At 40.2% G+C, this 14,787-nt stretch overlaps 1 protein-coding gene across 1 annotated transcript in view; it reads right to left on the reverse strand.

Moving 5' to 3' along the window:
- Nucleotides 1–8,972: 8,972 nt before the first annotated feature.
- Nucleotides 8,973–14,787, reverse strand: part of pou6f2 (POU class 6 homeobox 2) — a 59,943-nt gene continuing 54,128 nt past the window's right edge. Inside the window, exons 9-10 of the mRNA XM_076080510.1 lie at nt 13,357–13,525; nt 8,973–9,480 (exon numbers count right to left, since the gene is read on the reverse strand). Of these exons, the coding sequence (XP_075936625.1) occupies nt 8,973–9,480; nt 13,357–13,525 (677 nt within the window). The remainder of the gene's footprint in view (nt 9,481–13,356; nt 13,526–14,787) is intronic.

Consider the following 14,787-nt stretch of genomic DNA (forward strand, 5'->3'; position numbering starts at 1 on the left):
TCAAACCAGAAAATGTCATCCGTCATGACAAACACATTATTCGCTCATCAATAATGCATCTCACCTCCCCGTTTCTTCCCCTCACTGTTGAGCAGAGAGATGTTTTATTTTCAGATTTTCTCATTCTTTATGCTTTATGGAAAACACAGGAGAGAGCGGACACGTGCTTTTTAGCTTGCTGGAAGACATTTGCAGCCGCCGGACAACAATGGCCTTGAGAATACTCCGAGGCCACGGCGGAGTTGTCTCCTGCTCTGGAAATGGAGGCCTCATTCACAGCACCCCCCCCCCCCCCCCCCCCCCCCCCCCCACCCCTCGCTCAAAGAGTCAAAACAACAAAACCGGGGCAATCACCTGACACATTTCCATCCAATTTCCACTGCAGAATGTGTTCATTTTCAGGCTAATGGCATGTCATTTTGCTGGAGCCTTTGGTCAAGAATTAATCCTGGAATCAAAACAGATTTTCTGGGGAGCAATCTTCCATCAAGTATTGATTTTTTTACACTCACGGAGCCTGTAGTCCCTAATTTAACCTGACAGCCAGCAGCACAATGGACTGGGAGCACCTTGGCATCTCACAGAGGGAGCTCTCCTCCTCCTCCTCCTCCTCCTCCTCCTCCTCTTCTCCATGAAGTGAAAGAGAGATTGAGAAGGAGAAGAAAAGAAAGAAGGACTCCCTGATGTATAAAAACAAAGAGCATTGCTTACAGAAAACACAGAGATAAAGCTTCCGTCTCTCTGTTTTACCTCTAATTATCTTTTCTAGTGCGGTGCAACTTGGCCAGGTGAGGCTGAGAGGGAAGAGGGGGAGAGTGTTCTGGGGCCATCAGCTATCATTATGTGCCTGTTGACATCTCCCTGTCTTTGAGTGATTCTCATCTGTGATTTCCCCCGGCCATTTTCCACAGATGCACGAAGAGGGGTTTCATCATGGCCCCATAAAAAGGGCCCAAAGTGTCTGTGCAGACCCTCACTAATAAGAAAGCAAAGATGTGTCCGACCATGTCACTCCTCTCTCATCCATATCCGCTCTCTCCATGCCTTCAGATATGCAATCATTCTCTTTTCTCCCCCCTCCCCCCCTCTCTCTTGTGCTTTTCTCCGTGTGCTGTAAGTATACTATACCGTACGTACAGAGGTCAGCGGGATGAGAGGATGATGGAGGGCAGGGCCGGCTATTTTCCTCCAGCCCTTAAAGCTGCGATGACCCATGAGCAGGCGAGTTGCACTTTGCCAAAGGGTTTTCCATGCGCCGCTTACAAACTACCTGTCGAGAGGGGAAACAATTTCAGTTTTCATCCGCCGCATTTTAGCTCACAATCGTCCATTTTCAGGCAAAATGTGGTGTGATGCTTCTATTTGATGTTTTAGACTAAGTAGCACATTATTTATACGACGGACCTCTGAGTGCAAACGTCATTCATGGTCATTTTGCATCTTTTTCTGTAGTATTTTGCAGGTTTACTTTAACTCGCTGTTCAAAAGCTTCTTGTCACAGCAGATCCACTGACGCACTAAATACCATAGAAGACTGATTCCCAACCTCTGTTGCTTGTGACCCCTCACATACAAAATACCCACTCGGCAGTGGTGGGTATTTTGTATGTGAGGGGCAGTGCTTACTCTTTGATGAGTCGTAGAAAACACACAAGAACAAAATGGTTTAAATGCTCTAGGTCAACACAAAGAGAGACATATTCTCTTTTACGGACTACAAGCGTAGAGCCACACAGACTCTACTGTTAAATAATTATGAAACTATTCACTGACATTCACTTGATGGTGGTTTTGATCATTTTCATCATGTCCTTATGCTTCTTACACTTCGCTCACTGAATTCAAAAGAAACACATTCAGTATGTGAACTTTTAAATGAAGTGTTATTCATGAGATTCTTTTATCTTCAGCTGTATATAAATGTAGAATAAAGACCAGTAGTGGAGGAAACATTCACAGTATTTACTTTAAGTAAAAGTACTCCATTAAAAGTAAAAGTCCTGCATTGGAAATGTTACTTCAGTAAAAGTATTATCAACAAGATATACTTCAAGCATCTAAAGTGCACAATACAAAAACGATACTTAACTACCTACCTACCTACCTACCTGTCTATCTACCTACCCGTCAACCTACCTGCATGTCTACTTACCTGTATATCTACATACCTGTCTACTTACATGTCTACATACCTGCCAGTCTACCTGCTTGTCTACCTACAGAGTCTTCCACAGGCTGCTAGCTCAACAGCTGTGAGTACTAACAACAGCCATGTTTGTTGTTTACATGCATACTGATTATTTTGGGGGAGTGGCTTTGGAGGGAGGCCTGAAGTGATTGGCTGTCAGTGTTGCCAACTTGGTGACTTTCTCGCTACATTTAGCAACTTTCTGAGCTAGTGCTAGTTTAATTTAAACAGATTTATTTTTTTCAAAGTCTGTCAAAGTATAATATTTGCCTCTTAATACTTTAAGTAAAGTACATCAAAATTATACTGAAAAAGTACAGAGCTTGAGAACTTGAGTTTTCCAGCCCTGGTATAGACTGTGTGTGCAGGAGGCAGGTGGAAAGCAGGTGTGTAACAGCAGCATGTCTCACCTGTGTGTCTCTAAGACCTTTGCGGAGAAAAACAATTCCTGCACAGAAACACTAAGCAGAGTTTAAGGCGGTGGGAAAACACAGACATCACAGCCTAAAGACATGCATTCAAAAAACTGAGATGCTAGAAAGTTAAATGGAGTATGAGTCGATGCAATCAGCTGCTCAAGTCAGACAGGTGTCTCTGTAAAGACCCGGGCTATTAACTCCTCTACCTGCAAATACCTCACAGTGTGTCAATGCTAATAACGCTGAAAAAAACAAAAAACATAAACACAGGAACATCAGTGAAAGCAAAAGGGATCATATGCATGGCAAAGCCCGATTGCATGTGAGGATTGGTAATTGCACCCCCAGAGGCATCTGGGTGTGCAGAGCAGCAAAGTGGGGAGACGCCTGAGCAGCTCGGGCTTCACACTCAGTGTACCAACATCTCAACCTTGAGGAAGAAGTGAAAACAAGAAGGCGGAGGAGCGGGAGGGTGAGGGATACGCCGACAGTTCATTTACCCAGAACATCAGCCCACCGCGCATTGTCTGAAAGATAAGGGAAGTGAATGCTTCATGCCTGATGGAAAACAAAGGCAGCAATTTAAAACCATCTGCATCCAACACATGCACTCTCTCCCTCCACCTCTCTGTTTCTGTGTCCTGACTGATATTGAAACATAATCCATTTGGAGCGCCGACATGTCATACTCTTTCTGTCCGGCCTCCCTCTCCCCCGCTCAGGACTATTTCTGCTGGTTGCAGGCTGAACGGGAATGTTTCATTGCAACAAGTCAGACTGCAGTCTTCCCTTTGATTCTGTTAAGAAAGAATTTATATATACTGTATAAGGAGAGAGAAGGAGGGACACGGAGAAAAGGACTTTAAATCCTTCTAAAGGAGACCTCAGCTGTCCTTTTAGGTTCAGAAAACAACTGTCTTTACTAGAAACATCATACACAACAAAGTCTCAGGTGTGAATCCTGAAACATCCGTCTCCTGCTCTATGATCTCTGCCAAGTTAAGGAAAGGAGAAGAAAATGCAGTTTTGATGATGGTGATGCATTTGTCCCTTTGTGAAGCATACATCCCGACACATTCACTAATTACACTTTATTACTTTACTTCAAATTCATCTATCGCACAATTCAGCACAACATAAAAAAATATAAAGTTGTGTTGACAATAAAGGCCCAAGTTCGTAGTGAGGCCTCCAACTTCAAATGTAGTTTTAATAAATTTGATTTCAAACATTCATAACCCAGACTTTTCACCAAGTCACTGAGCACATGAGGAGTGGTGAATTATATAAAATTAAAATGTCAACATGTTCAGAGATTCAGACCTGGCAGTGGTGGGATCCTATCTCTGAGACAAACGTATGATTTTAGGATTCATAAATAAAATTGACTTTACTGAATTAACATCAAACCTGAATGAAACATGGATTTTAAATTGTAGATTTGGATTATGTTGGATGAGCAGTGGGAATCAAAAATATTCCAGACAATAAGACATCCTGACAGTGTTTGAGTTGAGTGTGTCATTCGGTCCTCTGATGAGATGATAAATGATTGATACAAAGCTTGAACCCGGACATTTACTTCTATAATTCTGCACCAGGGTTCCTTTAAGCTGAGCTGCTACCTTCATTCAAAAGCAACGACTGTGCCGCTGCTGCAGACGGAGAGCAGAAAGTAAACTTTTACCAGCTGCAGAACACAAACAGTTTGAGAACACAGATGTGGGTCAGGAGCTGCATCTGCACAATTACATTGTTAATGGGAAAGACAATAAAAATGGCGTGCATTGGAAAACAAAAAGAACAACATCAAATAACTGACTGGAGCTGTACACCTCAGCCATCACCACTCAAAAATACATCCAGTGTTTTGAAATGAAGGGGGGGGGGGGGGGGGGGGGGGAGCTGAAAGGAAGACGAAAAAGCATCTCAAACATCAGTTTTCAGTCTAATGTTAATAATTTATGTTGTCTGTGCTTTTTATTATTATTATTTATTTATTTACTACTTTCTTTTCAGCAGCCTGCCCGTTTTTCAAAGGCACCGTGGACAGGGGAGCCGTATCAAACTTTTGAGTTTAGTTTCAAAAGGCTTTCTCCCCGTTTATTTATACATTTCTTCTTCTTTACACTTGTCTTGTTGTTATTTTGCGAGGCAAACACATGAAGCTTTGATGAGAAGCAAACCTGACATGTAGCCTATTCTTCTCTACTGACCCCAAGGGAATCTTAATACATAGCTAAATATTGTTTGTAAGGCTCCTTTAGTAGCCTGCCATTAAACACAGCAAATAGTCAGTTCAAAAAGGTCAAATGTCAAATAACATCTTAACTATGAACGTGTGTGCAGGAGGGTTTGAGAAGCACTTGACCGTGACCCCTCAGAGGGAGACGGTCAGGACAAGTTTGATGTTATTTGACGTTTTCCATCCCTGTGTTTACGTGGAGTTGAAAAGATGAAAAGAGGAGTCAGTGATGTTTGTGGAATATTTGTATGTTACTGAAGCGTTTGAACTCAGCAGCAAGCTGTACCTGTGTCTATCTATCCATCCATCCATCCATCTATTTATCTGTCTGTCTGTCTCCTTAAAATGTATTTAGCCTACCTAACTGCCATAGACCCTACATAGAACTACAGTTATGATCCAATCAATGATAATTTAAGTTTAGAGGCACTAAATAGCATGAATTTCACTAGCGTCACAACTGAAATGGCAGCTAATCTGCCCAGCTCATTAGCCTTAGCAGGAGTGTTCTTTTCATTATTTAGTCACTGCCTCATTCAGTTATGTGTAATTATAGATGTTAGGCTACCACATTTGAAGTCAATAATAGATTCATCTACAACATAGTAGATTTAAATGTGATCTAAAGGCTGTTTAATTACTCCAAATCATGTGAATTCCACCAGTCATAGTTAGCTGCTACTCTGCTACACTAGGTAGCTTTAACAGGAGTTTAGCTGTCTGTTTTTCTCCATCATAAGTGAATCAAGCTAATGTGGAATAACAAACTACAAACTAAGATATTATATATTATAATATATATTTCAATTTCAGATTACAGCGAGGGAAATATCAGTCTATCTTCAGTTAAGCTAGCAGTAGTTAGCCTCTGAAGCTAGTCGTCTGTCTCTCTGACATTGTTCCATGCATCACTGTCATGGAAATGATACAATTCTATGGCATAATTATATATATATTGAAAAACATGTAAAAAAATCTAGCATTCATTTTAAATCAGATTCGGTTTTGACCAAATATGTATTCGCTTGGCTTGAAAAATAAATCATTCTACTGAAAACAGGACACACAATTCATGTTAAACAATTGTTTATTACTAATTATGGTACAAATCAATGTGACAGACTTGAAGCTTTTTTTTTATTTTTGGAAATACACAAAGTGCTGCTTAACTGACCAAACAGATATTGCTCTATAGATTAAAGTACAGCTTTCAGTCTATAAAAAAATGAAAACCAACCTCTGCAGGCTCTTCAGCTTTGGTTTCGAGTTCTTCGACTTATTAACAAAACATCAAACCAGTTTGTTTGCGTTAGTAAAATTTCACAAAAGCATTCAAAGGTGATTATTAACAAGTCATCCTAATTGGGTTAAGAGCAACATTACTGTAATCTCCTTTTTCCACGCGGGTCTACAGGTCTGTGAAAACTGAGAGGTGAACGTCACAGTGAATGAGAAATAACGCAACAATAATAATAAATAAGAAAACGATGACCAGAGAGTCACGTGGCTCAGGAAACCACCTCACAAAAATAAAACAATCATGTGTCACATAATAATAAATAAAACACAAGCCTCTCCCTCCACATTGAAGGTGAACATCGACACGTACACCCCCACACACACACAGTGCAGAGTAACCGTCTGTCTTTTCTTCTGACCCGCTGCTGCTTGTGTGGCGTTTGTATGATTCACAGAACAGTGCTGAGGTAAACCTTGGATGAACTACTGTACATTTCTACTTTCAATTATTTTTATCTCAGTTTTTAAAGATTGTCAACATCATGAATCTATTTCTCTGTACAATGTGCATAACTATAGAGAGCTTTGGTCCAGCATTGAAAAGTTGAGCAAAGGCATAACTCCTTTCTGTGTCTTCTTCTTTGTATTTATTGATTTTTTGGTTTTGGTTACAGCTTTATTGGTAAGCTTCAGGACAGATCCATCTTCTACCTGCAGGAGCCTGCTGCTTCATCATATGCTTGTCTGGTGGGTGAATGCAGACATGTAGTATTTTTGGCCAAAGATTTGCCTGAATGAAATATTGGAACTTAATGCATCTGTGAAGTAGAAGTTGCTGTAGACGTACAGATGAAAATGTACTTGAATATATGATTAAATAAATAAAATGAAGATGATATTAAACATCTCTGTGCATCAAATGAAATGAGCTCACATGACCTCACTTGTTTCTTTAAACACACAGACATGTAAAGCTTTTTCATGTGTTTTTCTAACATGTACCGAGTGTGTATGTGTATGTATGTGTGTGTGTGTGTGTGTGTGTTTTCCAGGCAGTGAAGAAGAACACAGCTGAGCACAGGGGACTGAACGACTGAGATAACCAATGTGACATGGAAGGACAGATATCGAGCAGACACATGATTCTGAATAAATTGCATCAAATTTCGCCTCACTTCAAATTAAGTTCACTCGTTCTGACATGTGACACTTATTCTCAACATTCACTTTTTCTTTTTTTTTTGTCTTTTCCTGTGAGAACCAAATATTTGAAGGGATGTTGTTGCCTGGAATATTGACATATCCTCACAAGGTAGAACCACGTAAGATGAACAGCTTAGTACACAGTGATGGAGAGTCAATTGACTGAAAATGAATTTCTACCCGAAAAATAACCACAAATACATGAAATCTTGAACAGAATCTGTAAAAATGAACCGTTTAAAGCTTTTTACTGCGGTAGAAATAAATTCATAGGTGAAGAAAAAAACCAATTTCCTTAAAATGTTTGATTGTAACTTGTAAACCTTCAGTTAGCAGAGAGGATTGCAGAATATAAAGGACATATTTATCTTTACAGAAAAGCATATTTGTGTTGAAATATTCAGGTTATAAAAACATCTGAACTCGAATGGGCTCAGTAGTTTGTTCAGTGACTTCAACCACATGTTTACTTAGTGTTAGGGGATAATTAAAGTGTTTATCATGTAAAATAATGTTATTTTGAGTTCATTTGGGGAATGCCGGGTGAAATTGATAAAAAAATATTCCTTCTACATGTGGTTTGAGTTGAAGCATGCAAAAGTAAATTTGCTTAAAAGTAAATTCATCCAACACATTTCCTATATTGTCGTGATCGGCTCTTAATGTTTGACGTGGTAGTGTTTCATGTTTTTTTGTTAAAGTTGACCCACAGAGTAAAACACGTTAGAAAAAGGAGGAGAAAGCCGCGTGAACAAGTGAAATAATAATTAAAGTCTTCACCAGTGCTTGAGCTGAAATGTATGTGTTCTTTGGCTATCGGGCTTTGGCAACAGAATGACACAGTAGCTCAAAACAAAGCTGCAGTAGACTTGACAGACACTGAAACTCATCATCATCATCATCATCATGTGAAAGTCCTCAGTTTACTCCCTCCGTCCGTCCTCTGAAACAACCTCATGAGATCATTAATAAATAACTGTAAAAGTTGTACAAAGTTACACTGTGACTGAAAATATTTGCAGATGAAACACAAATCAGAGGCAAACAACATTATTATTTGTTTAACAGCAAAGTTTTTTTTGTTTTTGTCCAAAAGAGAAACTTTATCAGCGTGATCTCAACTCTGAACACAGCACTTTTCTTTGTTTTTTCTTTTTTTAAAGATATTTACATACAAATAATGAAGAAAAAAGTAAGCGAGACAAAGATAAAATGTATACTCAACCTCACACATATAGCTTAGATTTGCCAGTACAAATGTAAAAATTTAGAGCACATTTACATTACAAAATTATTCTTAGTACTCAGATGCAACAGACTTTGGTAAATAGTGTTTTGATTTGGTATGATCTCTTTACTAAATCCCTCCTCGTGGGAACCAAAATGTGGGCGCTAGACTGGTCCGTAAGGCCAGAACCTAAAACTCTTTGAAACAGCACACCGTATGTTTTTACATAATTCTCAGATATTAATCTCTTTTTTCATGTTTTTTTTGGTTTCGCCAGGGTCATTTACATAGCTGTGGTAATCACACTGACAACACATAGTTTTTGTTTGCAAACTCATGACTGTCCATCCAGGTGACTTGGGAACATTTTTTTTTCAGTTCTCACTTCAGTTCATCCCCCCCCCCCCCCCCTGCCACTTTGCCACTCCACTGTTTTGCCCGAGAGCTCGTTCATTTCGGGAGCTCCTCTAGAGAATCAGTGAGAGGGTCCATTGGGGCAGCCGGGCCGAGGTCGGGAGGTTTCAAACGCTTTATTGTGTTTTTCAAGGCTTGCCTCTTGTTGCAGAACCAGACACGCACCACCTCCCTGTCATAGTTCAGTTTCTCGGCTATTTCCGTCATTTCCTGTCCGGAGGGGTGTGTGTTCTTCTCAAAGTGGCTGTTGAGGATCTCGAGCGCCTGCGGGGTGAAAGAGGTCCTCCGCTTGCGTTTTTTGGAAGGCTCGCTGCCGATAAACTCAGTCAGGTTCTGCATGCCGGATCGGTGGCGGGCTTCAGCCTCGGCCATCCAGCGCTCCAGAACGGGCTTAATCTTCTGGGCGCTTTTAGGGGTGATGTCCAACTTCTCAAACCTGGCAGGATATAAAAGGCCAGGGTTCAGTTTTCCTGTCAGACTGCTACCTATAGTGTTCTCTTGGGCTTCCTGTGGTAGGAAAAAGTGGCTTCTCAGGATGGTGTGTCTGGGGAGAATTGAGAAAAAAGAATCTTAGGTGCCCTGCCAGAACAAGGGATAAGCTGCCTGCCTTTTGTCTCCTCATCCAGAATGCCACAGGGACGGAGACTAACATCCAGGTACACATCCGAGCCAAACTCCTGTATTCTGCAGCTGGAAGCACCTCAGCTGCAGCAGCTGGAGGTGACGGTTGCCAGTAGTGTGTTAATTTGTTTGGAGGAGGCTTTGCCTCTGTCCCAAATTGGCAATAGTGGAGCAAGGAGATGTTGCCAATGACTAAAATCAGGTCCAGTTGAACCAAAAACATAGAAAACATCTAACTGAACACTGCACTTCAAAATTCTACAAAATTCAACAAAACAGGAATTACTTCAAAATATCCCATTTCTTTCCCTCAGGTGGTAAAAAACCCCCAAAAAAAATCCACTAATGCATGCAGTTAAATATGGCACCATCATTTATTTACAAAAGGAGCTTGAATTATTAATCAAAATGTACATTTAATACATTTTTCAAACTTTCTTTCATCCTCTAACAACGTCTCATTTTATATTTAATAAGAATACATTTGCACACTCTAATCCTGAAACTTCCTGCAACTTTACAGCTGCTTGACATGTAATTCTGACTTTACATGAACTCTGCACACATTTAGGTCTTTTTTTTGCACAAAATATTTGTTTGGGCTTGTTATTATCAATTTAGACACTGTAATTGTGTATCATTGTATCTTAATATATGAGTTCATCAGGATATAATTCCATTGAAAGACAATAAATGATAGTGCTGAATTATAGCCCAGCCCTAAGAGGAAGATTTAAATCATCGTAATAGCTGCTTTTTAAGAATAGTAAAATAAATAAGCAGACATGAGTTCACTGAAAGGGTGAAGTGTGTGAATGCTTTTAGTAAAACAACTCCTGAACTGACAGCCGCTCTGACGGAGAGACAGCAGAGACGTACTCTGCTCTCTGCGGAGCAAACAATGCACACAAGACAGTTTTAATGGCGAGGTGAGCTGCTGCAGACAACAACAGTGAGGGAGAGAAGACCATGCGTGCATGAACTTCCTCTGCTTCTACACTTGGTGCATTCCTCCTCGTCGACGGGCGATATTATTTATAACCTCCCCCTAAATAGTGGAAAGAGGAGGGCTCCATACTGCGGGGGATACATTAGTAAATATGAGGAGTCACCAGAGACAGGACATTTCATGGATCAACAGGAACCGCAGATACTAAAATGAGTTGAGAGCTGCTCAGCTGGGGTATGCACTCCCTCCTCTAGTGCATCCGCATGAGGGAGATTTCCCTGAATGCACCTCCAGCCTCTCTTCTTAAAAGTACCTTAGGAGGCTGCTTAGACATGCTGTATGTTGAGGCCTGAAGGTTTACAGCCACGAACCAGAGTCTTTGAGAAGTGAATGCTTAAAATAGGCCCTGGACGATACGCATGACCTAAAATCTACAGTATGAGAAGAGATTTACCTCGACGACGATAGACATGACAGCTAGTATTCTTCATACATCCTCGGGTTGGTTCACTGCTGATACATTTGTGCGGTTTAGTTAAAGCACGACCCTGAACTGTTTATAGATATTTAGATAAGACTCAAATAAGGCTTAGATAAAGGAAGAACTGGGTGATATGACAATATATACAGTGAGACAATATCATTTGTTCAACTGTCAGAGATTGTGCCAGACTGTTTATACTTGTTTATTAGTATCTCTGGCTGTTATAGACCAATGGCAAAAGGCATTGAATGGGACTGTTTAATGGCAATGTCATTTGATATGACTTTAAAATACATTAAGCAGCTTGATTTGTCATGTTTTTTTATCACAATATAGAGTGATAGATAATTACAAATTAGTATTTTATTCATATCGCTCAAGCTTACTGTCAGGAGAGTTGGCATCCAATGCTTTGTTAGAGTCTTTGTAAAGTTCACTCATCAAATATTCCCTGATTTACATCTTAATTTTGCTACTTTTAAACTGTATTTTCTGAGGCCACGTTCTTAAAAGGCTGCTTCATGTTGAGTATAATTAAACACTGATCCTTTTAAGAAGTTTAGCTTTTGTTTAATAGAAAACAAAGTGTGTTTTTTTAGGTATTGTACACAAAAGATTGGGAACAATAACCTTCCATTGTGAATTACATTTGAATCTGTCAGAGATCTCTTCTTCAGGCTACTGATAAAATAAATAAGATGTTTTTATAAGTTGGTCATGTTGATTGATGCTGACTCAAATGAGTCTTTTGAAAGAGTTAGCTAATGAGGAAAGAGTTTATAATGGTGCTAAAATCACCAATAAAGGGGAGTTAAAAATGTTTTCTATCTTAAATTGTGTATTTAAAATGATAAATGTGTGCCGGTATTAGCATTTTTATACTCATATTAGCTAAACCGAGACAAATGTGAGGCAGAAGAGGACACGCTGGCACATCATCGGTTTGATGATGCCCTCCTGTAAAGCCTCTGCCTGTTTAGATAAACTAATAAAGTGCCTGGAAACATACTGAGCAATGAAAGGAGACGAGATGGAAGCATCTGTCAGTGTCTGTTCACTGTCTGGGTTCAGAGCCGGAGCCCCAGAGCTACTGTGACGTCCCGTTTCTCCTCAAACTTCATGTCTGTGTTGATGTTAACTAAACTAAAGCATGTGAAGTTTGCCCCTCTACTTAAAACATCAGGATGTCATGTTCACTGTCATACAAACAAAAAAAAATTGTCTTAACGGCATGAATAACAGCCCACAGAGTGTTTACTTTTGAAGCTAATGGCTTTTAATGTATGTTATAAATATTTGAATTATGCCTGGCTGTAAATATTTGATGTGTGATTTCAAGACTTTAAACATTAGTCAGAGCTGGCTGAGCCTCATAAGAACCCCGGCCGCTGTACTGCTTCACATTTTATCGGCTGTTTGATGTTGATGTGATGACATTTCTAAAAGTGCGTGGCACTGTGTCACATAAACAGTACAGGTCGTCAGCAAAGTACATGCAGAGAGACATTAAAATTAATACGGGAATAGGAGCTGAAAACAGAGCGGAACACTTGTCAAGACCTGATGTAAAACAGGCTTCAATTGTGTTACATCTCGTGTGTTTCTGGCAAACAAAAGTTGTCAAACACATATATCCTTTAATTAGATTTTAGAAAAGACATTTAACGTTTACTTATTTGGTAACTTGTAAATTATTCTTACACTTTAAATTGTTTTTGCACCGTTGAATAACATTTTACTATCTGATTCTCTTGAAAAAGTGATATTTGGGCATGATGTAGCCCAATTATTCTGACTTGAATGAGAAATGTGGCTCATTTGGTGTCTTCATGCTCAATGTTAGTCAAGTGGAAAAACAGGAGGGAGGAAACACTGATTGTCTGATTGTCTCATGAATATATAATGCACCATTTATGACTAAACTGTCCTGGTGGCAGCAGTAAAACATGGCAATCTTATTAACAGATCATCGCCGTCAAGCTCGCTCATGTTCAGGCGGAGTAGCCGGCGTCAGGCCTTAGTAATTATTAAATGCTTTAAGTGCTTCGTGTAATACAAAATTCGTGTATTTTACATAAGTAATATCCGGCTGTCATGTCAGCGAATGGAAAGCAATGGAGAGGAGGAAGGTAAGTAAAGACATGAGAGCTTCGTTTGTCAGGGTGGTGCTAGTCAATTATGTATTTTAATATCTTAATAATGTCTGTTAAAACACAGAATGAAAAATAGATGGCAGTTATGAGCACCAGACAACTCAAGTGAGGCTGCACGACTTTATCTGCTTTCATTTGTTAGAATTAGGACGTATTAATCAGACTTAATGAAGCATTTGTTGTGTGAGTTTTACCCTCTCTGATTGTTCTTACCTGCAGATGGCGGACTGGCTGTACGCCGGCCCCTCGGCGGCGCTGAGCGCCTGGCCCACCTGAGTCTGTGTCAGACCCAGAGACAGCCGGCGGATCTTGAATGCTTTGGCGAATTCACGAATCTCCTCCAGGTTGACCCCGTCCACCTCGCTGGGGGCGGTCTGCGGGTCTACAACACAACACACACACACACACACATCTCATTTTATTAGCCCTCTGCTCCTCTGTTGATTTCCTCATTTTGCAGAGTGAATGAAGCAAACAGCGAGACATATGTGATCGTGGTCGTCTCTAAACAGCTTTTACAAAACAGTCCCGCTCTGGGTCAGAACTTATTATTTTCTCTCTGCCCTTCTGCTGTAAACTCTCAGAGATGTTTGGACGAATAAATTCATCTGAGGTGTGAATGCAGGCATGCCACGGCTCTGACTTGCAAGTGTAAATCTTTAATCCAAATATAAAAGCATATGGACAAAAGCACACGATGCTTGTTGATTCAATAGATGAGCGGATAGACACCGGAGGTCCTTTGCTTTTATCTCATCTGTATGAAGACACACATACACTAAAGCTAGCTCTCTCACACAAAGATTAAAGAACACTGAAAGACATTATTTCACACAGTTGACCCTGTGTGAAGACAGCTCAGGCCTTCACACCCGCACAGACGATTCCCGGCTCCAGTCCGACAGAGAAAAGTCTTTATGCAAAGAAATGCCGTTTCATGTGAGCAGATCTGAAAAAACTTCCATGAAGCATTTTGACAAATCTCCCTGCTAATAAAAAGTGATTTCACATTGTACATCAATGTCAGGTGCCCTGGCATCCTGCTTACTAAAGCAAAGTTTGTGCCTCTGAATTATTCATCTTGGTCATTATCAATGAATTATTAAAGGAATCCTCCAAGCGTATTTAAGCAAAAATCTATGGGGCTGCCATCTCGTTGTGCCTCATAAGTGACGTGTAGCGTATGCGGCGTGCTCCAGACGTGTGAACACTTGGAAGATGGGGGACTGGAGACTCCGAGCCGACTAAATGGGAGGGATGAGCACTCACAGCTTTGGGTCCCATCATCTCCACATTGATGAGCATCTCTTCATCATTCCCCACAGAGTCTATTTACTCAGTGGTTTAAAAGACTAATGGTACTCTAGAGTAACTGCTCTAACCTCTGGTTCCACATCTGTCTTCAGACATGAAGTCACAACCCAAACACAATATAAGATTCAAACACTTCTAATCTATTTTGCAATAAAGAATGGGCCAGTAAAGCTTTCACAAAATAAACAGAGTAAGTAAAATGTTTGGAAAGACAAATTAAAAACACTGAAACAATAGAAACAACTCTCGGCCTCCAAAAGCTCCTTTCCCCCACAGCAATAGTGCACTAATAAGGAGACAATAACAAGTTAAACTCAACATTTTTCAATT

Source organism: Anarhichas minor, unplaced genomic scaffold, assembly GCF_050575085.1.
Source record: "Anarhichas minor isolate MPS153535 unplaced genomic scaffold, ASM5057508v1 ptg000074l, whole genome shotgun sequence".
Lineage (NCBI taxonomy): Eukaryota > Metazoa > Chordata > Actinopteri > Perciformes > Anarhichadidae > Anarhichas > Anarhichas minor.